This window comes from Podarcis filfolensis, assembly GCF_964270895.1.
Source record: "Podarcis filfolensis genome assembly, chromosome: 16".
Classification (NCBI taxonomy): Eukaryota; Metazoa; Chordata; class Lepidosauria; order Squamata; family Lacertidae; genus Podarcis; species Podarcis filfolensis.
The window spans coordinates 21113118-21138651 of NC_139620.1; the positions used below are offsets into that span (position 1 = coordinate 21113118).

General features: G+C 45.9%; 2 protein-coding genes across 7 annotated transcripts in view; one reads left to right on the forward strand and one right to left on the reverse strand.

Moving 5' to 3' along the window:
* Window positions 1-14563, forward strand: part of SLC8B1 (solute carrier family 8 member B1) — a 33014-nt gene extending 18451 nt beyond the window's left edge. The window contains exons 11-16 of the mRNA XM_083590774.1: window positions 1936-2077; window positions 2699-2820; window positions 4145-4298; window positions 5561-5641; window positions 7425-7489; window positions 8024-14563. Of these exons, the coding sequence (XP_083446900.1) occupies window positions 1936-2077; window positions 2699-2820; window positions 4145-4298; window positions 5561-5641; window positions 7425-7489; window positions 8024-8221 (762 nt within the window). The 3' untranslated portion in view covers window positions 8222-14563. The remainder of the gene's footprint in view (window positions 1-1935; window positions 2078-2698; window positions 2821-4144; window positions 4299-5560; window positions 5642-7424; window positions 7490-8023) is intronic.
* A 1202-nt stretch (window positions 14564-15765) lies between these two features.
* The window catches only part of TPCN1 (two pore segment channel 1), a 47082-nt gene continuing 37313 nt past the window's right edge, over window positions 15766-25534 (reverse strand). For all 6 annotated transcript variants that reach the window (XM_083590001.1, XM_083590005.1, XM_083590003.1 and 3 more), the window contains 6 exons: window positions 24457-24503; window positions 23411-23479; window positions 22540-22624; window positions 21377-21513; window positions 18923-19003; window positions 15766-18384 (listed from right to left, as the gene is read on the reverse strand). In XM_083590001.1, coding sequence (XP_083446127.1) covers window positions 18265-18384; window positions 18923-19003; window positions 21377-21513; window positions 22540-22624; window positions 23411-23479; window positions 24457-24503 — 539 coding nt within the window. In that variant the 3' untranslated portion in view covers window positions 15766-18264. The remainder of the gene's footprint in view (window positions 18385-18922; window positions 19004-21376; window positions 21514-22539; window positions 22625-23410; window positions 23480-24456; window positions 24504-25534) is intronic.

The following is a 25534-nucleotide window of genomic DNA, read 5'->3' on the forward strand; positions in this document are numbered from 1 at the left end:
GTAAAGGTAAAGGGACCCCTGACCGTTAGGTCCAGTCGTGGCCGACTCTGGGGTTGTGGCGCTCATCTCACTTTACAGGCCGAGGGAGCCAGTGTGCAGCTTCCGGGTCATGTGGCCAGCATGACTAAGCCGCTTCTGGCGAACCAGAGCAGCACACGGAAACGCCGTTTACCTTCCCACCGGAGCGGTACCTATTTATCTACTTGCACTTTGACGTGCTTTCGAACTGCTAGGTGGGCAGGAGCAGGGACCAAGCAACGGGAGCTCACCCCGTTGCGGGGATTCGAACCACCGACCTTCTGATCGGCAAGTTCTAGGCTCTGTGGTTTAACCCACAGCACCACCCGCGTCCCTCAACATGTACAATAATGCCGAACAAAACAACTCAAATAGGAGTCACCCTATTCCCCTGCTAACAACTCTCAGAGCACCGAACAAACAACAGCTCCCAGAATCCTTTGGGGGAAGCCATGTTTAAAGTGGTATCATGGCACTTTAAATGTTTGATATGTGAATGTGGTGCCCCCGTTTAAAGCACCTCCGAAGTATGCACTCTTTCCCTCAAAGAATTCTGGGAACTGTAGTATTACCCCTCACAGTGTTACAATCTCCAGAAACTCTTGACAAATAGCAGCTCCCAGAATCCTTTGGAGGAAGCCATGACTGTTTAAAGTGGTCTCATAGTGTGAATGTGGCCTGAGCCTCATGTCCCTCACACTGGGACATTTCTACTTCCACTATTCTCCCTTCTTCCCCCCACCCCAGTCTGTGAAACTCTTGTCTGAGGAGAAGGTTGCTTCATGGCTGGCGGCAGTGAACAACCGCCTAAAGCCCAACTTTCACACCCATGGTCTCTGAGGTGTAAAGGGTCTGCAGACGGTGTCACAGCCACTTCACTTTTCTGGTGGCTTTTGCGTGTCCCTTGTGACATGCATGAAACAGCACAGAAGTTACCTCAGCACAAAATAACAGTCTAGACATTGATGATGACAGTTGTGTGGGAACCTTGGCCAGAGATGGAGGAACCTGTGGCCCTTCCCTGTCTCCTGTCCGTAACTGGAAAGGGCTGGTGGGAATTGTGTCCTCTACTCAGTATATTTTTGGACTCCTCAAGTCCTCCATCTTTGCCCCTAGGCCAGAAGTGGGTAGACTAAATCATGTTTGTATTTCCCCCCCGCTACCTTTATTGTGATAGACAGCCCTTTTCAGGGAAGTTTTTTTATGGTTGATGTTGTAGTTTTAGTGTTTTGTTGGGAGCCACCCAGAATGGCTGGGGCAACTCAGATAGGCTTCTTATTATTAATAATTAATTAATTAATTAATTAATCAGTGCTTTTTTTCTAAAAAAATGTTTAGGGGTACCCTCATTTTCCTACTCATATTGAAATATGAGGCCAGACATAATATTTGGCCTCAATGAGGCCAAAGTTAGATTCACAAAATGTTTAGGGGTATGCGTACCCCCAGAAAAAAACAGATGATGATGATGATGATGATGATGATGATGACGACTATTAAAAACATTGTTTAAAAAACATTAATTTTTGCCTATTTGTATCAAGCAGGCACCTTCACTCTACTCTTTTAGGCACCTGCTAAAAAACATTTCAAGGCAAGCCTATTTAGCTATCTAGAATGCTGACATGTGGTTGAGCCTGTCTTTTGCTGATTTTAATTCTTTGAATGTTTACATTGTTGTTTTACTAAATTGTCGTTTTTAAGTGTTTTTATTGTTTTAGTCATTATTTGTTTAAAAACCGCTTTGAGGTTTATTAATTTTTTTAACAGTCAATTTAATGAAATAATTAAATGACAAATTTGGATTTTGAAAAAGGCACCAGAGGGGCCTTTGATATTCCCGTTCATGCAGATGTGGCAATCGCCTCCACATGTTATAGCACTTTCACCCACCCACCCGTTTTCTCTCCTCCCCAGCTGCCAGTGGAGTTTGTGCTGCTGCTGACTGTCCCCATCGTGGACCCTGACAGGGAAGATCAGAACTGGAAGCGGCCCTTGAACTGCCTTCACCTCATCACTGGGCCCCTTGTCTGCATCCTCACGCTGAAGTCCGGCACATGTAAGCACCCGTCTTTCCTCCCAAGGGCAGCGTGGCCCTTTGATCCCCTTTTTGCCCTTTGTGTATTTGTAGAGAATGCTTGAACAAGGTTACAGTCTAACATGGTGTAAGGCTGCTTCCTAAGCGTTTTGGGCCACTTAAAGTGATGTATGAATGCATGTTGTTACTCCTCCATGACTCCATTGTTCATCGTTACTCCATCAGCCATGGGTAGGCAAACTAAGGCCCGGGGGCCGGATCTGGCCCAATCGCCTTCTAAATCCGGCCTGTGGGAATCAGTGTGTTTTTACATGAGTAGAATGTGTCCTTTTATTTAAAATGCATCTCTGGGTTATTTGTGGGGCCTACCTGGTGTTTTTACATTTGTAGAATGTGTGCTTTTATTTAAAATGCATCTCTGGGTTATTTGTGGGGCATAGGAATTCATTCATTTCCCCACCCCCCCAAAAAAAGAATATAGTCCGGCCCCTCACAAGGTCTGAGAGACAGGGAACCAGCGCCCTGCTGAAAAAGTTTGCTAACCCCAACACCACCCTCCCCATTTCAAATTACGGGAATGAATCAACCTCGTTGAATATAAGAAGGCTAACTTAGTGTCTCCATTCTCTTGCGCTCTTGCAGATGGGTTTCACAAAATCCATGGGGTCTTCCCAGTTTGGGGCCTGGTGGTCCTCTTGGGAGTTGCCTTGGCTGTCGTTGTCTTCTGCACTACGAGGAATGAAGAGCCACCCCGATATCACTGGGTGAGCAACATTCCTCAAATCTCTCTTGTGAACCTTTTCATCCTGCACCCAGAGCTGTTTAGCAATCAGTCCCTTTTCACAGGGAACTCTGGGAGTTGTAGTTTTGTGAGGGGGGAATAGGGGTGGTGGTGTCTCCTAATAGCTCTCAGCACCCTGAACAAACTGCAGCTCCCAGTATTGTTGGGGAGAGGAAGCTATAATTGTGTAAAGTGGCATCATAGTGCCTTATAAACGCTTGTTGCAAACGGGCCCCTTGTCATGTTCATTTCAATGGGTCTTCTCTGAGTAAATCGTACTTTAATACAGTAAGCCCACAACTTATGTGTATTTTATTTGTGCGCATTCAGCTTTTATACACTTGACCAAAAAAAAATTCTTTTTTTAAGAGAAAGAGGGCTGAAAGAGGGCAGGCGTCCAGGAAATAGGACTTTAGCAATCTCACCCGCCACTGAACTCAATGTGTTTTGGCTATAATGATGATGTTGATGCTGTTGCTGCTGATGATGATGATGATAAATTTATTATTTATACCCCACCCATCTAGCTGGGTTTCCCCAGCCACTCTGGGTGGCTTCCAACAGTATATTAAAAACACCATAAAACATCAAATATTAAAAAGTTCCCTAAACAGGGTTGCCTTCAGATGTCTTCTAAAAGTCAGATAGCTGTTTATTTCCTTGACATCTGATGGGAGGGTGAAATGAAAATCAGATAGGTGGGACTTGGGAAAGCCCACCTAACAATGTTTAGAAAAATAAGGATAAGACAAGAATCTGTTTGTATTGTTTGTTTTTCTGTTTGTGTTCTTTATTTGTGTTATAAAATGAATAAAAAAATTTGCAAAAAAAATTGTAAAAGACATCTGATGGGAGGGTGTTCCACAGGGTGGGCGCCACCACCGAGAAGGCCCTCTGCCAGGTGCCCTGTAACCTTACTTCTTGAAGTGAGGGAACCGCCAGAAGGCCCTCGGAGCGGGACCTCAGTTTCCGGGCTGAACGATGGGGGTGGAGACGCCCCTTCAGGTATGCTGGGCCAGTATATTCAATTTTGGCTTCAGGCATGATCCCTGGAACGTAAACCCCACGTAAATTGTGGGCTTACTGTACCATCTATTCTGTGGGTTTACAGATAGAATAAAACAGGCGATGCAGGTTTACTGTCATATATACGGCAGCAGCCCAATTAAGAGACACAACCAAGGGGCAAGGAGATGTTTGTTGCCTCCTGACAACAAAGGAAAGGTGGCTTTGCGAAGGGCCTTGTTGACAGTTCTCTACTCCTCCCCCCCCCACCCTCGGATCTTTTTCTCATGATGCCCCAACAGTTATTTGCCTTCCTGGGCTTCCTGGTCAGCGCCTTGTGGATCAACGCTGCTGCCACAGAGGTGGTGAACGTCTTGAGGACTTTGGGGGTGATCTTCCGACTGAGCAACACTGTCTTGGGGCTGACGCTGTTGGCCTGGGGAAACAGCATTGGAGGTGAGCACTTGGGGTCTGGTGAGGAAAGAGGCCTTGGGCATTTATGTATGTATTGCATTTATATCCTACCCTACCCCCGAGGAGACACACAGTCACTTACAAGCAGTGGAGGCCCCCAGAGCAGGAAAAAGGAACAATAGCCCCCTCCTGCTGCTTTTATACCCAGCAACTGGGTGCCCCTTAGGCCAGTCGCCAGCCTACCTTGCAGAGTGGGTGTTAGGCTAAAATGGAGAGGGGGAGAAGCACATCCCTCTTTACTCTGGCTTTTGAAATTCAGAGTTGTATATTCTTAAAAACAGCCTTGTTTATGTGATTGTCAATTGTTTTAAACTGTTTTAACCTAGTGCTTAAATTGTTTTAACCAGGTCTTGGGCTGAAGAGTGGATAATAATATTAATAATAATAAATTAGTAATTTCTTTTTTAAAAAACAGCTTTGGGATTTGTTCATTTGTTTTTCAATTCAAGTGGTATATAATTTTTGTGAACTAAATTGTGAAATAGCTATTATTATTATTATTATTATTATTATTATTATTATTATTATGCCTTGAGCTCCTTGGAGGAAAGGTTGGATATAAATATAAACATACCTGACAGCCTGTTTCCTCTGTGATTTTGTCTAATCCCTGCACCACAATTTCATTTAAAAAAAGAAACCTAAGTTAGTGACCCATCACCACTTCAGAATAGCTCTGCTTTGGTTATGATGGGCTGCATGACAGATCAGTCAAGCAACCTATGCAGTCCCAGCATCCTTTTCACCCAGTTGGCCAATCGGATGCCTTTGGGAAGCCCCACAAACAGACCACACGCATAGCACAGCTTTCTGATGGGAAAACACCGTGGTTCAGTGGCAGGGAATCTGCTTTGCATGCAGAAGGTCCCGGGTTCAACCCCCAGCCTCTCCAGCTTAAAAGGGTTAGACAGTGGGGGCGACAGGAAAAGGGTCTCCTCTGACCGAGGCTGTGTTAGAGCTGCTGCCAGTCAGTGCAGACAATACTAGGCTAAGATGGTAAAAACTCACCTGGTTGAGAACTGTTTCCTAAGCCTATGAGGCACTCATCCCTAGCTAGCAGGACCAGTGATCAGGGATGATGGGAACTGCAGTCCAAAAACAGCTGAAGACCCAAGTTTGGGATCCCACCCTCTCACTGTTTCCTCCCCACAAAATGAACCTGCATCAACAAATCCAGTCTGTGGGAGCTAAAGTTAATATATATTGATGTGTGTCCCCCCGTTTTTCCCTTACTTGTCTTTCAGACACCTTCTCAGACCTCACGATGGCTCGGCAGGGATACCCCCGCATGGCCTTTTCTGCCTGCTTTGGTGGCATCATCTTCAGTATCCTTGTGTCATTGAAACTCTACTCAATATTGATCCAGAGTAGATTCCAGATGTATAGTTAGCAGAGTAAAAACTTAAACAGGTTGCAGGATTCCCAAAAAATAGACTAGAGGCAATTAATATTTCATCCAGCAGAGCTTTACTGAAGGCAAATGAGCATAATGGTCACAAATCTAATACATTCAGGATTGGCAATGTCCATAAGAAATCCAGTTGCAGCAGACTTAACTTAAACTTACAATAACTTATAATAAGTCTAAACCTTAACACTAAGCATACTGTGTACTGAACACCACACAAGAAGGAAAGAGAGATAGAGATAGGATAGACTTTTATAGTCAGCATGACCTTGACACAGAAGAGATAGCAGAACTGTACTTAAGCCATCTGTACTCAGCATCTCTGAAGGAATAACCCAAACATCATGAACCTTCTGCTTGCTTCTTTCACACAGGGAAGCTTCCAGAACCCTCTTGAATTAAGTAGAATTAGGAAAGATCTCTACACATCAGATCAATACTTTATGTACTAAGAGACCCAAAGTGAGACTTTGCGGGTGATCTCCTGATGGGTTGCAGTCTGCCTTGCCAGACTCAGGCTGCACTCCCTGGAAGGCCTTCATAGGCATCCTGTGTTGGTCCTCAAGACTGACCTGGGATGCGTAGCAGTAGTGGTAATAATTTAAAAAACGTGAGTGCACGTACACCTTCTGCAAACTTGGCATTAAGGTCTGAATGCACCTAGAACCCTAACCCTCAAGACCTCCCCACTTAACACAGGAAAGTTGGGTGGAGCAGGTACACTTGCCACATACTGAGAAGTTGGGGGTGGGACTGGCCCTCTGCACCAGGTGTGGGAAGCATTTGCCCTCCCAGTGTTGCAGGACTACAACTCCCATTGGCCCCCACAGACAGGGATGATGGGAGCTGTAGTCCAATGACATCTGGTGGGCCAAAGGTTGCCAACACCTACTCTGCATGTTTCCTCCTTTTGCCCTTGTGTATGCAAGCTGAATGCCCAAGGAGGGTTAATCCTTCTTGGCTCTATAGGCTTCTCACTCTTACCATGCAAAGAGTCTTGCTGCATCGGACCCATTTAGTCAGGTGCCTTCTTGATCAGCCATATCCCTCTGGGAAGCTCATGAGCAGAACAGTGGAGGCAGTACCCCCCGGTCTCCTGTTTGCAGGAGAATAAATGTGCTCAAGAGGTATTCTGCCTCTGGATGGGGAGGCTCCATTGAAGCTGCCCTGGACAAACTGTTGCATGTAGATCCTAGGTCCGTGTGCCTTCGTCGGAGAAAGTCAGTGGATTTTGCTTGCTGTGTTACAAACTGGTGCCTGGGGCTTCCAGCAGCAAGAAGCCAGCTGGCTCAATGTCACATCCACTCCTTGCGTGAATTTGCTCTCAGCTTGGGTTTGCTGGCTAGGTCCATTGCCTCTGTGGGACTGGGGAGGGAAGGGAGGACAGCCAGTCACTGATTGATTGCTTTTCCTGGCCAGATTGTCTCCTAAGAGAGCCAGTGCGGTGTAGTGGTTAAGAGCGGTGGACTCGTAATCTGGTGAACCGGGTTCGCATCTCCGCTCTTCCACTTGCAGCTGCTGGGTGACCTTGGGCTAGTCACACTTCTCTGACGTCTCTTAGCCCCACTCACCTCACAGACTGTTTGTTGTGGGGGAGGAAGGGAAAGGAGAATGTTAGCTGCTTTGAGACTCCTTCGGGCAATGATAAAGCGGGATATCAAATCCAAACTCTTCTTCTTCTTCCTGAACTTTGCCGGCAGATATGCTCGTTGGCGTTGGACTCGGCTGCCTCCTTCAGATGACGAGCAGCAAGCTAGTCGTGAGGGTACAGGCGCTTTCATTGCCATTTCTCCTTCCACTCGGGGGGGGGGGGGGAACGACCTGCAGTCTTCCAAATGCTGTCAGACTCCCATCAGCCCACAGCCAGCATGGCCAATGGTCAGGGACAGTTGATGGTTCAAAGGCAGTCCTAAGTACAGTGCATTGCAGTAGTCTTCACCAGAGCATAGACAACTGAAGCCAGGCTGGCAATGTTCCTGTCCAGTGGTCAGGGATGATGAGAGATGTAGCCCAACAACATCTGGAGGGCACAGCATAGGTAGCTGCTTTACCCTGAGTTGGCCCATCTATTTCAGTAATGTCTACACTGGCTGGCAGCATCTCTCCAGGAATTCAGACAAGGAAGTATTTCCCAGCTCAACCTGGAGATGCCGGGCTTTGAACCTGGGACCTTCTGCGTGCAAGGCAGATGTTCTACCACTGAGCCACAGCCCTTGCCCACTTTGGCTGTCCTGTGTGAGGTCTAGTCCTCCATGGCATCTGGTGTGCTCACTCCCCTTTTCCGGTCTCCCCTTTGCAGCTGGAATCCGAGGGCCTTCTGGTGTGGATCCTGGCCGGCGCGCTGGGCCTCAGCCTGATCTTCTCCTTCCTCTCTGTGCCCGCTCAGTGCTTCCATCTGGGGCACGGCTACGGCTGCTGCCTCATCGTCTACTACCTGGTCTTCTTGACCGTTGCACTGCTGACGGAGTTCAGGGTGATCCGGCTGGCCTCCATCTGAAGAAGACATCTCTCATCGTGGACCTCCTTCTGACGTTGTCGCGGAATGGTGATGGGGTTGCAAATGTCCCCCTCTTGCGACCGAGCTGCTCTACTTGAAGACATTGCCTTGCAACAAGCACACACCTCCGGCGAGTGCCCAAAGGGACCTGGTTGTCAGGTTTGACTGTTACCTGCTGCTCGGAGGGAAGCAAGACCACAACTCAAACCTTGGAAACTTATGCAGAGCCCCGGGCAAGCTGTTGTTAGGTTGCTGCGGTCTTTCAAGGCACGAGGGTGCCACCTGCTTTTAAAGACCTATATTATAAGTCAGGGATCATTTGGCCTTGGGGACAGGCCATCGGTTCCCCCAATCAGTATTAACGTTTCTTATAAGGAAAGGCATTATTTAGGTTTTAAACAAAAGCTTTTTTTAAAAAAAGAAAAGAACATTGTCAGGTTTTTTGGGGATGGGTTTTGCAAGGAGTGGTTTTTAGATCCTGTCTGTGTTGAAAGATGGTAAAGCATACTGCTCCCAGTATGTACTTCTTGTGGCTCTTGGTTTTCTCAAGTTTCGGTTGGAAACTGCAAATTTACAACTAAGAGGTATTGCATTAAAAAACAACAACCATTCGCACAACACCCTTTTATTTCCAGTATCCAGCAGTGAGTGCCGGGGGCGGATCTACAGTCGTACCTTGGTTTTCGAACAGCTTAGTTCTTGAATGTTTTGGATCTTCAACACTGCAAACCCGGAAGTGAGTGTTCCAGTTTGTGAAGTATGTTTGGAAGCCGAATGTCTGACGGGGCTTCCGCGGCTTCCAATTGGCTGCAGGAGCTTCCTGCAGCCAATCAGAAGCCATACTTTGGTTTTCAAACGTTTTGGAAGTTGAACGGAGTTCCAGAACAGATTTCGTTCGACTTCCAAGGTATGACTGTACTATGAAACTAGTGAATCTTAAGCTCCAGGGCCCCTAATCCCAGAGGGGCCCCTGAAATGACTTTAATCCACATTGCTTAACATTTTCGGGTTTAAAGACCCAATTTGAGTTGCCCAACTCAAATGGATTAATTTTTTGTTGTATGTTCCAAACAGTTCCAAAGTTTGAGAGTCGGTAGCACAGATGTTGTACAGTTGGAGTGAAAGGGTACAGTAGTTTTAAGCAAAACAGAGATTTAGCAGTTAATGTATTTTTTTCCCTTTAACATGGTGATCTGCCATGGACCAACCCCACTGAAGAGATAACAGTGGTTACCCAGACCTCGTTAAGGGGTCCCCATGACAGCAAGCAGCCCAGCTGAATGTCATTGGTGGTCACTGAGTTTTTTGGAAGTGGGATGGAAAACATGGGAATGGACTAGAGGCTGGAACAGGAGCAATCCCAGGCTGCAACGTTGTAGTGGATTCAGCAGAAATGTTCCCATTCGTTACCCAAATTCACACACCACACATTTAAAAGCACAACGGTGGCACTTCTAAGCAGTCATGGCTTCCCCAAGAATTATGGGAGCTGTAGTTTGTTAATAGTGCCGAAAGTTCTAAGGAGAACCCCCTATTCTCCTCCCAGAGCAACCCTTAATAAAATTCTTTGGGGGGGGGCTCCATAACTGTTTAAAGTGGTATCATAGTGCTTTAAATGAATGGTGTCAATGTGGCCGTTGTCTGGCAAATGGGTTTGGTCAGTATTTCGTGTGCCCCCAAACCCCTTCTTTTGCCAGATGTGGTCTAAATGCAAGGGCGCCATAGCTATTCCACTTTCCGTGCTCATAAGTTACTGGCCTCCAATCTTGTGTGTCATTTCTGGTTTCTACCAAAACTCTCCCTAGGAACGTTGGATGCCTTTTTCTGCCTTTCAGAAAACGTATTTATTCTTGGCACTCCCCCCCCCCCCTTTCCCCTTTCCCCATTGTGCCAGGAAACTTCTTGGCTTTCATATCCAAGGCTGCTTCTGCACAGAAGTAGACCCGTTGAAGTCATCAAACAGAACTCACTTAGCTCCATTCATTTCAATGGGGCTGCTTTCAGTAGAGCTGGTGTTGGATGCAGCTGCTTATATCTTTTGATGTGCTCAGAGGCATTCCTTTAAGAATATTGGGGCGGGGTGGGGCATCTGCAGCATCCCAGCCTTTGATCATTTCCATTCAAAAAGTGAGGAAGAATGGTGGAATCATTAAGGCTGCAATCCTAACCTCATTTTACCTAGGAGCAAGCCCCATTGAATTAAGACTTACTTCTACGTAGTCGTGGATCGGATTGCACTATTAACTGCTTTGTTCTCTGGAGGATTTTTTTGGGAGGTGGAAATGATGCCCTTTGAGAACTCAGACTATAGCCCAGGGTACAACTGCAGAAGTTGTGGCATCATGAGCATGTTTGCACAACCTGAGGCACTTGTGTGTGTTGTGGCCTGCTGTGTTATTGTCACTCCCCCCCCCCTCACTTTTTTTGCAGCAAACCCGTTTTATTTTGTTTCATTCTGGGCCGACAAAATTGTAAGCTGAGTTTGCACAAGTGCATCTTGCTGCATGTGATTTGCTGACTCGCTGCTAATTTCCAGTCAGTTTCATCCTGGGAGGGAGGCAGAGGCATGACGAGGCATTATTATTCCTGGGATCAGCACTTGACCAAGGCGCCGCAGGATCACACAAGCTTTTCAGCACCCGTGTTGAGCAACAGGAAGTCTGGGAGCCTTGCACAGTGGCCAGTTTGGTTAATCCACCCAGACGGTGGGTCTGGACAAAGATGTCCTAAAAGGCTTTCCCCTGTCCCATTGTTCCTCAAAAAAAGGGCCCTGCCGGTTTCTCTCCGTTGGGCAATTCTGTCTGCTGATATCCGATCTCAGAATGTTTCATTCATCAGTGTTTGGAAACCTAGAACTTTTCCCACTACCTTGTTTTAACTTGCCTCATTCAGAGTGACACAATAGGACAACCACAGAGAATGTCTCAGTGGTTACAGCTAGTAGGTTCTTTGGAGGTGGAGAACTGGACATGGGCAGTGCTTTAAGTCCTGCTGTGCAACACAAGAACTCAAAGGCAAAAGGAAAACTGGATAGCAAACTCCATCCAGCTAACTTAGGGGGCTTCTGAATACCAGTTGCTAGGAAACCACAGGACAGAAAGTGCTTTCATGCTCAGGTCCTGGCTGCCAGTGTCCCACTGGGACATCTGGGTGGCCCTTGTGGGAACATGATGCTATAGTAGATATGCCACTGGTCTCATCCAGCAGGTTCGTCTTATGCTATTTTACTCATAAGTACATTCCTTGGCATTCAGTTAGTATTTATGGCCTGTGGTTTGGGAATACAGTCATACCTTGGTTCTTGAACTTAATCCATTCCGGAAGTCCGTTTGACTCCCGAAACTGTTCGAAAACCAAGGTGCAGCTTCCAATTGGCTGCAGGAGCTTCCGGCACTGAAGTCGAAGCCACATCAGATGTTCAGCTTCCAAAAAAGTTTGAAAACTGGACCACTTACTTCCGGGTTTTCGGCGTTCCAGAGCCAATTTGTTTGACAGCAAAGCCATTCGAGAACCAAGATATGACTGTATTCATTTCCAAGTGTTTCTCTGTGATGGGGATGAAGAACCTGTGGGCCCTCCAGGTGTTTCTGGACCTCAACTCCCATCATTCTTCTCTGCTGGCCGTGCTGTGAGGGCCTGATGGGAGTTGAAGTCCCAACAGCCTCTGGAAGGCCACTGGTTTCCTCCATCCCTGCTCTAGAAAGTCATCTCACTAGTATCACTATTAGGTTTAAATGTTACTAACCAGAAGCAATAGACCCAGGTGGTGGGGTGGTGGATGACCTCAGGTCCTCTAGCTATTGCTGAACTACAACTCCCATCAGCCCCTAGCCCAATGACCATGCTTGCCAGGGCTGATGGGAGGTATGGTTCAGGTGTGTCTGAAGAGCTAAAGGTTCCCACATATGCAATGGACAAACTCATATATTGGGAAGAAGCTCTTAGTGGTATCACACTGCATTTATTCCTCACATTGGTGTATCTGCAAACTACAAATTTTATCACTTGATGAAATGTCAGCAATTTTAAAGATGTTTTAAAATGTATTTAGGTGTTTTTAAAAAAGGATTCTGAGAGTTAAGGGGGAGAATGGATTAAATACATAAATCTTTATTACAGTAAAATTTATCATATTTAGGAAACATCCAATAATGAACGTAGTAGGGCAAATCTTATGAAGTCTTCTTCAACGTGTGCCAAATACATTTCAGAACAAAAGGTCTGCAAAGGCCTAAGATAGCATCAGGGAAACTAAATTACTTTTAGGGTCCACCTTATTTTTATGATTGCAAGTTGTTTAAATATGTTTTTAATTGTGTTTTAATATTGTAACCCTCCCAGGGACCTTAAAGGTGAAGGTTGGGAAGGAAATGATTAAATAAATGTGATTTAGCTCTCTTTAAAAATGTCAGCGCGTCTTGGATAAATAATGACAAGCTGATACCAATAGGCTTTGATTCAAATTTAACCTTCTCAAGACTTTGCAAGTTAATGCAGACATTTGGTAAGGCTGAAGTTTGCATTAGCATAATTAGGACTTATTGAAAATTGACAGGTTTTTTCAAGATTGATGTTTTCAAAGGAAGTTTTGAAGTCTTTTGTCCTCTATAAAGTTTTGTATGCAAGAGCCAAAACCAAGGTTGGGTTTGGTTTGCTTGTTTGTTTATCCTGGATTGGTAGGTGTTTTTTTGTTTGTTTTTAAAATGTTTTTAGCTATTTGTCATTTTCTTTGTTTTACATGACACCATTGATGGAAGACATTTGTGGTGGAAAGTATTTGGCATATTCAAAACGTATACCATACAGGATTTATTACTGGAGTATTTATCTGCATGGTGATGATTTTATTGTAACAAAGACATCTGTATTTTTATATTTCCTCCCCCTGTGATTTTCATTGCCGATTTGTTTTATAGCAACCGTTTTGTACCTCAGTTGTTCTGTGCTCTTAAGCTCTGTGCACCTTCAAGTAGAACCATTCTCCATTCTGAGGAGTTTTGCCAAGGAATCCTTCGGTGTCTGTGCAAACCCTATGCAGAAATTATCACATATAACCGTTACCCCGAAGCAAAGTCACTACAGGGTTGGCAAAGTGCTCTACGATAGGGTCCCTACTATGTCCACACTGTAGCACCATGGGAAATTAAAATGGCTGCCTACCCATCTGGTTTCTCAGGGCAGACATTAGTGCTGACAGATGCTGATGGAGCCCTGATAGCTGCTCCAGGGTACCAGCTGGTGCAAATGGCAGTCTGTAGTTGAAGGACAGAAAGCTGGAAGGGTTTGCTGCTTTTATGTCAGTGTATACAAAGGCTCTTAAATCTGTCAGCTGGGAGAATCCCGAAATAATAGTAGTAGAAATCCTGAAGGAATCCCGATTGCTGCTCTCCACGCAATTTATTGTTTTTGGTGGGAGGTTTGTATTCAATGAAGTTCCTGCTCAGAGTAGGCCCAATGAAATTAACCTAAGTTAGGTATGTTCATTAACTTCAGTGGTTCTGCTTTCTGCCACCCAATGTTTCATCCCCACTGCATTCTGCTGTATCCCAAAATGGCAAATAGAGAGAGGACACATTTCTAAGTTGGAAGCTAAGCGACAGCAAACTTCTGTTTCAGGTCACATGTCCTCACCACTAATTGTAATGGATCCCAAACAACAGAGCAAGATAGACTTCTTTTATGCTTAGGAGATTATACTTTTAAAACCCCTCTCGTCTTATGTAGCAAAGTGTAGCTTCGGACAAGTGTTGTCTCTATTGAACAAATCTACCTCAGAACGATAACACTGAAGAGAGAACTCACCCTGAGCCATCGCTATGAATAATAATGGGTATAAGCTGTTACAGGGCTAGTTTGAGTGGCCAATTCTATTTGTTTGTTATTAAAAACCTACTGGAGGCAACTAAGCAGATTTTGGTCAGCTCTTTTTGTTCTATCCCTTACAGCTGCGAGAAAGCTGTGCTTGAGGAATCTCCTTGGGGAGTGGGTTGCAAAAATTGCTTTGTTATATGAATTGTTGGTGCTGGGAGCTAGAGATTAGGGTTGCTATACGAAGCCAAGAGTTGCTGCAATTAACTTCTGGACCATGAACCCAAATGGATATGAGTTGTGTGCATCATTAAAAGTATACACAGCCAGGTTTTTTGAAGGGGAGTAGCCAGTGCTTTCTTGAACGTTGCTTGCTATTCTAAGGAATCTCCTTCAACCTTAAGACTTAACTGCATATCAGGCATTTGCATCAGGTGCCAATACATGCAGTACTCTCCCTTCCTGTTAAACCCTTTTCTCTGCTCAGCACAGCATAACATCTGGTATGTTAATAAAGGCAAAACACAATTACTACTTCTTGTCTTCAGTGCTGTACTGCGGCTGGGGAACTTGAATGCTAGAGGCCAATCAAACCGGTCCACAGGAGTTTGTCCAGGCCACACACCTCACTTTTACCACAGTTCCGACGCTGAAAGAGGATTTATGTGCGAGGAGTATGCAAACCATCAATAGTGTGTTGTGCATCAGCATACCGTCCAGAATTTCTCTGATGAAAATAAGGATGTCCTATTCCATAATAATTTTTTTATTTAAACCCTGTCCATCTGGGTTGTTCCAGACACTCTGTGTGGCTTCCAACATAGTCATACCTCGGGCCGAATGTGCTTCAGGTTGAGCGCTTTCGGGTTGCTCTCTGCAGCAACCCGGAAGTAACGGAGCGCGTTACTTCCGGGTTTCGCCGCTCGTGCATGCGCAGACACTCAAAATGACAAAACGCACATGCGCGGAAGTGGCAAAATGTGACACGCGCAGACATGTCATCGCGTCTTACGTTCTATTAAGGATGCGAATGGGGCTCTGGAACGGATCCCATTCGCATCCTGAGGTACCACTGTATATAAAAACATAATAAAACTATACAGGGCTGCCTTCAGATGACTTATCTCCTTGGCTCGGGGGTAGCATAACTCCATACCCTCCAACATTTCTCTGATGAAAATAGGAACTTCCTAAGGGGGAAATGGGACATTCTGGAATCGAATCAGAAACCAGGACAGCTTCTGTAAATCCGGGACTGTCCCTGGAAAATAGGGACACTTGGAGGGTCTGCATGAGCACTGTAGAGGAAGAGTTACTCTCCATAAAATGCCTAAGCTTGCTTAGTAGTGCTACTGTACAAAAGAAGAATTGAACAGCCCTTGCTTTTTGGTTTACAAACTAAATAGAGGCAATGACCAAAAACCACCTCCAATTTAGGAAAAGGGGGAAGGGTGGGGGGAACAGGTTCCGTAAGGAGGAGCTTTAAATGTAAGCAGACATGTAAGCAGATGGAAGGTGAAGGGAAACAAAGGCTTTTTAACACTTAGGTCTCTATTTTATTTTTTCTGTGAGTAGACGGCATGTGCAGTTGTGAAAACATGAAAGCTCTACATTTGGCTTACATACTTCTTTGAAAAGAAGCACTCTTGCCACAGGAAGTGGTCTGTGCAGTTCAGTAGCTGTTTCACCTACCCCAACGCCCTTTGCAAATAAATGCAGAAAACAAGGAAGAAAGGAACGCTTTAAAAGGTTTATTAAATGTGCCTGTAAATATCTCTATAACACTGTTTCAGACGTCATCATTACAGTTGCCATACAAACTCGCAGCGAACAAAACCTCCCATCGTGTTACGTTCCTGCAAGTGATTGTCTTTGGAGTTAAGTGTTGGAGGAAGCCAGGGAGAAAAGACAAGTTAGAAGGTAGACTCACTGAGGTTTGTTTTTCCTTCCATCCTGCAAGAAGCAGTCCTGGAATTATCACTAGCTTATTCTGGTAAGGAGTTGGGGAGGGGGGCATATACAGTGCAAGTTGAGTGACAGGTCAGTTAGTTAGCAGTACAGCTCAGGAAGCATGTCTCGGTTCTGAAACCACAACAGCAATATTCTACAGAGAGCAATTGTGTTCCCTCAAAAGCCTCAGACTCCAGCTTTGTAGAGCAGCAGAAACTGTACTCAGCTATTAGGAGAAAAACACTTTTTAAGAATAGCGGCCCCAAGTGTCTATAATCAGTGGAGGCGGCTGTTGGCCCAGATATATGCTGCACACAGGTTTGATCCTTAGTCTAGTTCAAGGGGTAGCCAACACGGCACCCTCCATCTGTGGATGGGCTCCATTTCCCATCATCTCTGGCCATGCAGGGCTGATGGAGCTCACCCACATCTAGAGGCCGACACACTGGCTAGCCTTGGGCTAGTTAGTGGTCTGGTACACAAAGGGGCACAAAACTTCCATTTCACCATTACGAGGTCGGAATTTGCCTTCCATCAGCAAATAAGTTATATGCGCCCCCCCCAAAAGGCAGGAGCAGCAATCACTGCTGGTTGATGTTTTCTGCAGTGCGTGAACCCCAAACTTCCACAGAACTCTCATCCTCATCTTAGCCAGCACTTGGTAATGCTGTACATATCTGATCTCTCCTTAAGGAAGGCTGGAACTGAGTTAAGCAGGCATGGCTTCCCTGAGCAGGCCACTATCCGGGGTTTTAGAATCTGCCTAGAGGTGGGTGCTGCAAGACCAATGGTTGGTTCTGCTGACAGAATCTGTCTCAAGGGAACATCTTCCCTGACCACCATAGGGAAAGCTCCTCGTCTGTCTTCGGGACTGATCAGGTCAGCTGGAATTCTGCAAAAACACGCTGCTGTCTTACTCACTTGTGGTAACACAGATTTGCTAAGAATAAGCCCTTATTCTTTAAAAAAAAAAACCACCTGGGAAATAGCTTGGCTTATTATGAGCCTACTAAAGTTAAAATCGGACAAATAAAAGCACCTTCACACTTGTTTATCTTGCAGCAGGAAATTCTGTCTCTTCCCCTTTGCCTTCACTATGTGCTGCTATGGCATACAGTCAAGAGGAGAAGGAAAGCTCCATTTCCCAGTGCTGCTGGGAATATTAACAGTTCATGGGGAGAAAGACCTTTCCCCCCTGCTTATAAACAGCAAGAGTTTAGGTAGGTAGGTGGGAGGCATGGAATTCTTCTCCAGCTCAGAGTAACATTCTAAGCTGGAGAAGAATTTGGGAAGGCTGAAGTACCGTCATATTTGAGGGAAGCATTTGTTTGTTGTCAAATGTTCATATTGCAAACCAAAGGAGAACTCTGCTGCATCTCTGTTTACCTCTAGCTTGTGTGGTGGAGGCCTGTCAGACAGAGCCAACGGCTAATAAGGAGCTGGTAATTTAAAAAAAAAAAATTAAATTGCAGCAAGTGATGAGGATCAACCTGGACCCTGCTGTGCAGTGACTGCAGGATTACACCTTGGTCAGTTTTCCTTCTTTCAAAGTTATTGCTTTTAACACATGCCCACAGGCTGAGCTGCTTCCACCACGACATGCAGCCCTCTGCTAGTTGCAGCAGTAGGATTCCTTCATTCACCAGTTTCCAGGTTTCAGACAGTTTGAGAGTAGAGGACTTGTGCCCAACAGGGAACAAACCTTGTTGGAGAAGGGAAAATGCTGTAGAGCCACAGCAGCTTATTGAACCATTATGGAGATGATGAGGACAGAACTGAACCTCAAAAGGGCAGTCCTGCTGAAAACTGGGCAGCCTAGTTACAGTTAGAGACAGGCAAACAGTGGCAGTAAATGGTGGTGTTTTGTTTTTTCTGCTGATGCCAGCCACCCACTTCTGGGAGGCTGGAATGCCTGGGGGGAAAGCAGCCTGATTGTATAACTTCAGCTGACTATTTTATCCAGCTGTACTGGGGAAAGATAGCCAAATTAACCCCTGGCTGCTTTACACTAGACAAATCCCAGAAGCATTCACTGTGTCTACCCTGTTAACCAGCCCCAGTCCCTTGCATAATGCCCTGCCATCTTGCAGTACTCTGGTTATGCCTTAAAGGCCCTAGTACAGGGATGAGCTTTTGCAAAAGGGAGAGCCGAAACTCTCTTACACAAGAGCGCTAGGAGACCTTCTTCTGCCAGGATACGCTATGCATTGAGACGTACTTTGCAAAGTAAGTAAACGGGGTGGTTAATGCATAGCAGACAAAGCAGCAGCTTAGGTTAGCTGGGCTTAGATAATGGTCTGAGAGCGCTGACGGAGGCCTGGAAACGGCGAGGGCTGATGGAGTGACTGGTCATCCTGCCAGGGAAACTGCCTTTCTTCTTTCCTGGAGTGCTCTTCATACCACTCCTGTGGGGGGAAGAGGCAACAATGCTGGGATCATTTCATTTCCCACACCCACAGCCTGCCCTCAAATTGTGAATGTCTGCAATGAATTGTGCGCGAACCCAATATTCTGCTTGTAATAATAATAGCGTTGTTGTTGTTATTGTTATTAATCACAATCATCTCAAGGCACATCGCAACAAAAAACGACATTATAAAAAAACACAAAACACATAATAAAAATACGAACAAAAACAAACCAATAATTCCACGCCCCCTCCACAACACATTTAAAAGGTAAACGGCATTTCTGTGCACTGCTCTGGTTTCGCCAGAAGCAGCTCAGTCATGCTGAGCACATGATCCGGAAAAACTATCTGCGGACAAACGCTGGCTCCCTAGGCCTGTAAAGCGAGATGAGCGCCGCAACCCCAGAGTTGTCTGCGACTGGACTTAACTGTCAGGGGTCCTTTACCTTTTTTACGGGGCTGGCAGCACCTCCGAGAAGATCCCTGATTCCACCAAGCTACAACTAGGATGGGAGCAGTTTCACAAATCTTACCTGTATCTCTTCCTCATACATTCTCATGCTTAAATCGCTTTTGGTCCTTGATCGCCGCCCCAGGAACAGCATGGATGTTTGCTGAAGTGATGGAAGAGAAGCAGTAAGAGGAAGGAAGAAGGCAACTGCCTCTGAAGGGTGCCAGAGTTGGATCATAGCTAATACAGGCGCTGCTAGGAGCACACAGGAATCTTGCCACCAAGAGAGACCTGAGCACATCTCTAACTTTATCTATAGGGAACTCAAGACAAATGCGCAACTGCGACCACTGCAGGCTTTCTATCAGATAAGAGGAGATAAATTCTTGAAAGCTGGGGGCATTTACGTCTCACACAATTTTATTCAGATTTGCATAAATTCATTTAATTTTAATATTAAAGCAAGAACAATCCTTTTTATTAAATGGAAACATTGCTGTGATTTGCTTAAAATTCAGCATTTAAACTTGTTCATGTTGTACCTTATTAAGATCAGAGTTAACTTCCACTGATGTTACCTTGTGCTATTTCTCTTCTGTTCAATGTTAGTTTTGGAATTTTCTGGTGACTAGATACAAATAAATGAAACTGATGGTTGGAATCCGCAGGCCAAATGGGGACAGGTTTTGGTTTTTTCCTATGCAGCTCTGTGTGCATTTGGGGGCGGGGCATGTACACACTGTTAAGATGTGAATATTACACTCCTACCTGAGTTTATCAGGAAGCTGAAGTTATGGGAACCTGGTGCCTGTAGTGGGAATTATAGTATATGCTTGATAGATAGCCTACATGTGAAGCGCTCAGTGTTCAAAACTGAGATATGAAAGCTAGGAGCTAAATGGCACCTGAAACCTAGGTTATGGGCGCAACAATGAAATGTCTAGGTGCACTTTTATATAAAATATTATGTTTATTCTTCACATGGTCTAGTCTTTCCCCTGCCTACCCCCCCCCCTAATATTCTTAAGAGGGTCTCTTCTCAAGTCTTCAGAGAGTAGCTGGAAGTGGGGAAGCAGAAAAAAAGTCCTCCTTTCCTTCCACTCTGCAGTTTTAACCAGAAATCTGAGGCACAGTACTGTGCTCAGAGCTCAGAAACTGCTCGCGCTAATGAAATTCCTTGTCGCGAAATGCGCCTAGAACAATGGAGGTTTCAAATGCTGGAAGGGTAAAAACAAATACGTGAAATTATATTGTTAGGAGAATCTGCTTACTCCAACTGTAAAATGGTGTCGAGAACATTTGTGGAGGAAAAACTCAGCCTCGAGCTAGTTTAATAGAGGATGCATCCTGTTCTTCTGAACCAGGCATCTAGCTCGTATAATGCAGGCATGATTTTCCTCTGAGAATGGGACTTAATTTCTACACCTGTGTAAAGCTAAGGCGAGGGAATGCTTCTCTATATAAGCCTGTGTAATTTAAAGGTTTGGGGACTCCACTTTTGTGAGTCCCCAAGCAGCCACTGCTATGACCAAGGGAAAACAAAGTTGCCATAAACATCACAATGGTGTGGTTATTGAAGAAATCTACTACAGTGGTACCTCAGGTTAAGTACTTAATTCGTTCTGGAGGTCCGTTCTTAACCTGAAACTGTTCTTAACCTGAAGACCACTTTAGCTAATGGGCCTCCTGCTGCCACTGCGCTGCCGGAGCACAATTTCTGTTCTCATCCTGAAGCAAAGTTCTTAACCTGAGGTACTATTTCTGGGTTAGCGGAATCTGTAACCTGAAGCGTATGTAACCTGAGGTACCACTGTACATGCTTATTGTGGCATTCCAGTGTGTGCATCCCCCCCCCCCCCCAAATAATCTGTGCTGGAAAAATATGCAACATGTGAAGAGTGCGGGAATCTGAATTGCTCTGTTACCTTCCTCTTCAAGGACCAGTGGCCACAGAGGGATACCCTCTAGCATTCTAAATCAGAAGTAACTGAAGTCATATCATTCTGAACAAGACCAGCCAAGTGGTGGTGAGGTGAGAGAGGATACCTGGAAAGTAGCCAGTGGTGTAGCGTGGGTTGTCAGCACCCGGGGCAAGGCAAGTAATTTGCGCCCCCTAACCCGGGGCAAGGCAAGTAATTTGCGCCCCCTAACCTCTAACCTGCCGCCGCTGCCAGCTTCTTCTTGCTGCTGCCTGGTCTGGTCTGGTGTGGTTCTCTCCCGCGCTCAGCGCTGCGCTGGGCGGCCACTGCACTGTCCCTCCCCCAGATAGTCCCTCGCTCTCTCTCCGCACTGCACGCCTGGCACCCACCCCCTCCACAGTGGTCGGCGACCCGGCGGCTCGGATCGGATTCGCACAGCCAGCACTGCAGTGAGAGTGAGTGAGTGAGCCAGGTAGGGGCAGAGAGCTGCGAATGCGAGCGCGCGCGCCCCCCCCCAGATGTTGCGCCCGGTGCGGCCGGCCCCCCCTGCACCCCCCACGCTACGCCACTGAAAGTAGCGAACAGAAGATGCTGGAATTCCAGTCGCCATTACTCACCCTGTGCCTGTCCATCTGGGAAATGACCTTGAGCAGCTGGCTGGCAGCCGAGGCAATGCAGTTCCTTCCATATAGCTCTGCGACAGCTGTCAGTTCTTCCTTGGAGACTTCTCTCTCGAAAACAATGCCCATGTCTTCTGCAGAGGAGAAAGGCAAGGACAAGGCTTGTCTGGGTAACGGAAGGGGAAAGCGGCAAAGAAACTTCAGGCAAAATCAGGCCTGCCCAAGCCTCTTTGACTTGACCCCCCAGGCCATTTTGGGCAAGCCACGCCCACCGGGCCATACACATGATGTCATCACACAGCGCCCAGTCACGGCGGGGAGGGGCGAGTTCAAAACGTGGCTGCAGAGGAAGAATGGGGGAGCTCGCTCACAAGGCATCCACAATGTGATGCTTCGTTGCTGAAGAATTTTGGCTTGACATTTGGGGGACCTGATATATGATGACATCAGGCGACTGCTAGTCCTGCCTGCCTGTCCCGTGTGGCCCATAGAAGGCCAATGGCTGTTGGATTAAAAAAAAAGGCTCAAAAGTGCTTCCACATCCATTCAATGCCCCTAGAGTGGTACCTCGGGTTAAGTATTTAATTCGTTCCGGAGGTCTGTTCTTAACCTGAAACTGTTCTTAACCTGAAGCACCACTTTAGCTAATGGGACCTCCTGCTGCCACCGCGCTGCCGGAGCACGATTTCTGTTCTCATCCTGAAGCAAAGTTCTTACTATTTCTGGGTTAGCAGAGTCTGTAACCTGAAGCATATGTAACCTGAAGTGTATGTAACCCGAGGTACCACTGTAGTCCCAATCTTTCAGCAAGCACTGTTGCTTTTAATGTACAGAATCTTTTGAAGGCACTTTTAAAAAGTTGATTCCTGCTGTGACTCCTGCAACACAGGAGGTTGGACTTGATAAAACTTGGGAGTCCCTTTCAGCTCTACAGGTCTATGATTCTATGACAGGCCTGTTCATTTGTTTCCACTCTCTTAGGATGAGCCAGCCCCTTTAACGATTATTCTGCATTGTTTTTACAGTTTTTTATGCTTTTTGCACTCACACGTTTATTTATTTTTTGTGCACCATTTTGATATGGTGCCTGGGAGGTGGTCTGAAAACATTATTATAAATAAGGAAGGAAACAAACAGGTTGCAAGGGTGACCCCACTGACCTCCTGAATCTTGGTTCTTCCGGCTATAGTTCATACGGAACACGAATGCCTCCAATATAAAGGCTACAATTATTGTCATCACCACCTGTGGGGGAAGGAAAAGGTCGGTGCAATGCAAAAAACAGCTCACCCAAATTATTTATTTCGCTGCTCTACTCAAGCTGACTTATGGAGTAGGGTAAGGTGACAGTTCAGTCATTGGAGGTTAGCACAATGTAGCCCACTCTGAGCTCTGGGAACAAACCAGGCTATAGATCATGGTTTCCCAAACTTGGGTCTCCAGCTGTTTTTGGACTACAATTCCCATCATCCCTGGGCCAATGGTCCTACTAGTCAAGGATAATAATAATAATAATAATAATAATAATAATAATAATAATATACCCTGCCCATCTGGCTGGGTTTCCCCAGCCACTCTGGGTGGTTCCCAACAGAGGACTAAAAACAGAATGAAACTTCAAACATTAAAAACTTCCCTAAACAGGGCTGCCTTCAGATGTCTTCTAAATAATAAGAATGGGAGTTGTAGTCCAAAAACAGCTGGAGACCCAAGTTTGCTCTAGGATCAACCATAATTGATGCTACAACCCTTCATCAGATGACCATGCATCAAAAAGGAAAGTTTGACTGCTTTGCTGGCAAACTATATTTCTGGTCCTTGGGAGTGACTGTGAAGGCTACAGAACAGGGCAGGGAGCATGTGGCCCTGCTGAATTTGCTGGACTACGGCTCCCATCAACCCTGACCATTGTCTGGGGCTGATGGGAGTTGGAGTCCAACAATGCCTGGAGGCCCCACCCCTGCACCACAACATACAGACTGTAGCCACAGGACTGCTTCACAAAATAGCGCAGTTGGCAACTCCACTTACCATGGTCACAATATAGAAAATCATGAAATAGAGGCGGCTCCAGTGCGAAGTCTCTGATGTCACCCCTTCCTGAAAAGGAAAACATTGCCAGTTTTAATTTCTTAGTGCAGAAAGCATTGATCCGATGTGCAGAGAGCTTTCCTATTCTGATTGGTTCAGGAGGATTCTAGAAGGTTTATTTCTATGTGAGAGAAACAGGAAAGAGGTTTCTGATGTTTCGGTTATTCCTTCTGGGAAGCTGAGTACAGCTGGTTTAAACTGGTTCTGTTATGTTTCTGTCAAGGTCGTACTGACTATAATAGTCAGGCCAGTAGGAGCCTGGGTCTCACTCACTTAACTTTCTCTTTCTATCTCTTCTCACACTCATTTCATTCCTTCAATGGGTGAACCGAGGGACACTAATTCAAGTTCGCCCAGTGGACTTTAGGCTTGAGAGTGGCGGGTTTGAACCCAGGTCTTCCCAGCATTAGTATAGCGTTCCTACTGTTAGGATATTTCCGTTCCACCTTAAAAGGGAGCAGGATGTTTGTGTCACAGCCTGCGCATTTCCTGTCCACAGGATGTTTATGTTTTCTGTTGCTTTCGTTTCTCTCTTGGTGTCGAAGACACTGAAGCAGGCAGTCATGTTTTTTTGTTCTGATCAACGCTGAATAAAACTTGTAAATAATGCTCTCCTGAGTGCGACTTTTGCTGTGCATTATCTGCTGATAGAGTGTGCATGAGCTCTGGAATGTGGCAAGCTAGTTCTGCAAGCTCGTGTCGCTAATTGCTGATACTGTATCTACGGGAGATCGATGGATCGTCCGGAGTCGACGTGGAGGTCGTGATGGCCTTTGTCTCCCTGGCAGTATCCCAACACCTACCAGCATCATATTGCGCTGGCTCCCTCTACTTTTCACTTCCATGTGCCCATTTGTTTGGCATATTCCCTGTAATGACCAATGGCCAGTGATGAACCAGTGCACAGTAGCGCAGACACCAAGGAATCACAAGCCACATTATTACAGAAGAAATCTCCTGGCAGGGAGCGGCAGAGTGCTACATACCATGATGATGTACCAGTCATTGACGACTGTCAATTCAAACAGGGTGACTGCAAAAAGGAAAAAAAAGACAGAAAGAACAAACACTTGTATGGTCACTGCTGTGGCTCAGTTCCCCCTCAGCAGTCATGAATTTGGGGGCTATGTGAAACTGGAACACTGGGTCACTTCCTGCGAATGGACCTTCTTGGGCGAAAGTGAGCCAATCGCACGTGGTGAATCGGGGCTCACTCCCCAGCTGAGAACTGAGCACTAGGCCCTTATCTCTGATTGGCCATGTGTGGCTGGCTCACTAGCCAATCAAGGAGAGCCACAGGGGCAGCCATCATGGAGATGGTCCATGTTTCTGAACAACTCCCAGGCTGGGCCTGTTTTGCAGGAATCATGTACAGTCGTCCCTTGGTTCTCGAATTTAATCCATTCCGGGAGTCCGTTCGACTCCCAAAACAATTAGAAAACCAAGGCGCAGCCAATCGGAAGCTGCGGAAGCCACGTCAGACGTTCAGCTTCCAAAAAACGTTCACAAACTGGAACACAAAAAATGTTCGCAAACCAGGTTTGGGACATTTGGGAGCCGATTTGTTCAACAACTAAGACGTTCGACTTCCAAGGTACGACTGTATAGACTCCTGCTGCCAAGTAATCTATGTAGATTAGCCTTCTCCAACCAGATGTGTCCCAGATGTATTGAGATTACAATTCCCATCAGACCTAGGCAGTACAGTTGATGGGAGAAGGAATCTAAGTCTAGACTAGGGGTGGACCGAGCAGAGCTCAATCATAGGTCTGCTCCATCCCACTTTGTGCATTTTTTTAAAGAATGTATGAAAATTCTACATTTAAATTATATGCATCTTGTTTGCATTGTTTTATGAGAAGTTAAAATCTGCACTCCTGCTTGGAGCTGCATTCCAAACTGCAATTCAGCTTGGGAGTGCTGGATTGGGCCGATCCACTGCAAAAAGCAGACTAAACAAATTCTCCCTCCATCCTGAGCTGGTATTGGTTTATCCTACTTAACCAGAAGCTGGTGGTGGGAAAGGCCAAAGGAAAATCGTAAGCCAGCACAACACAATCTGTA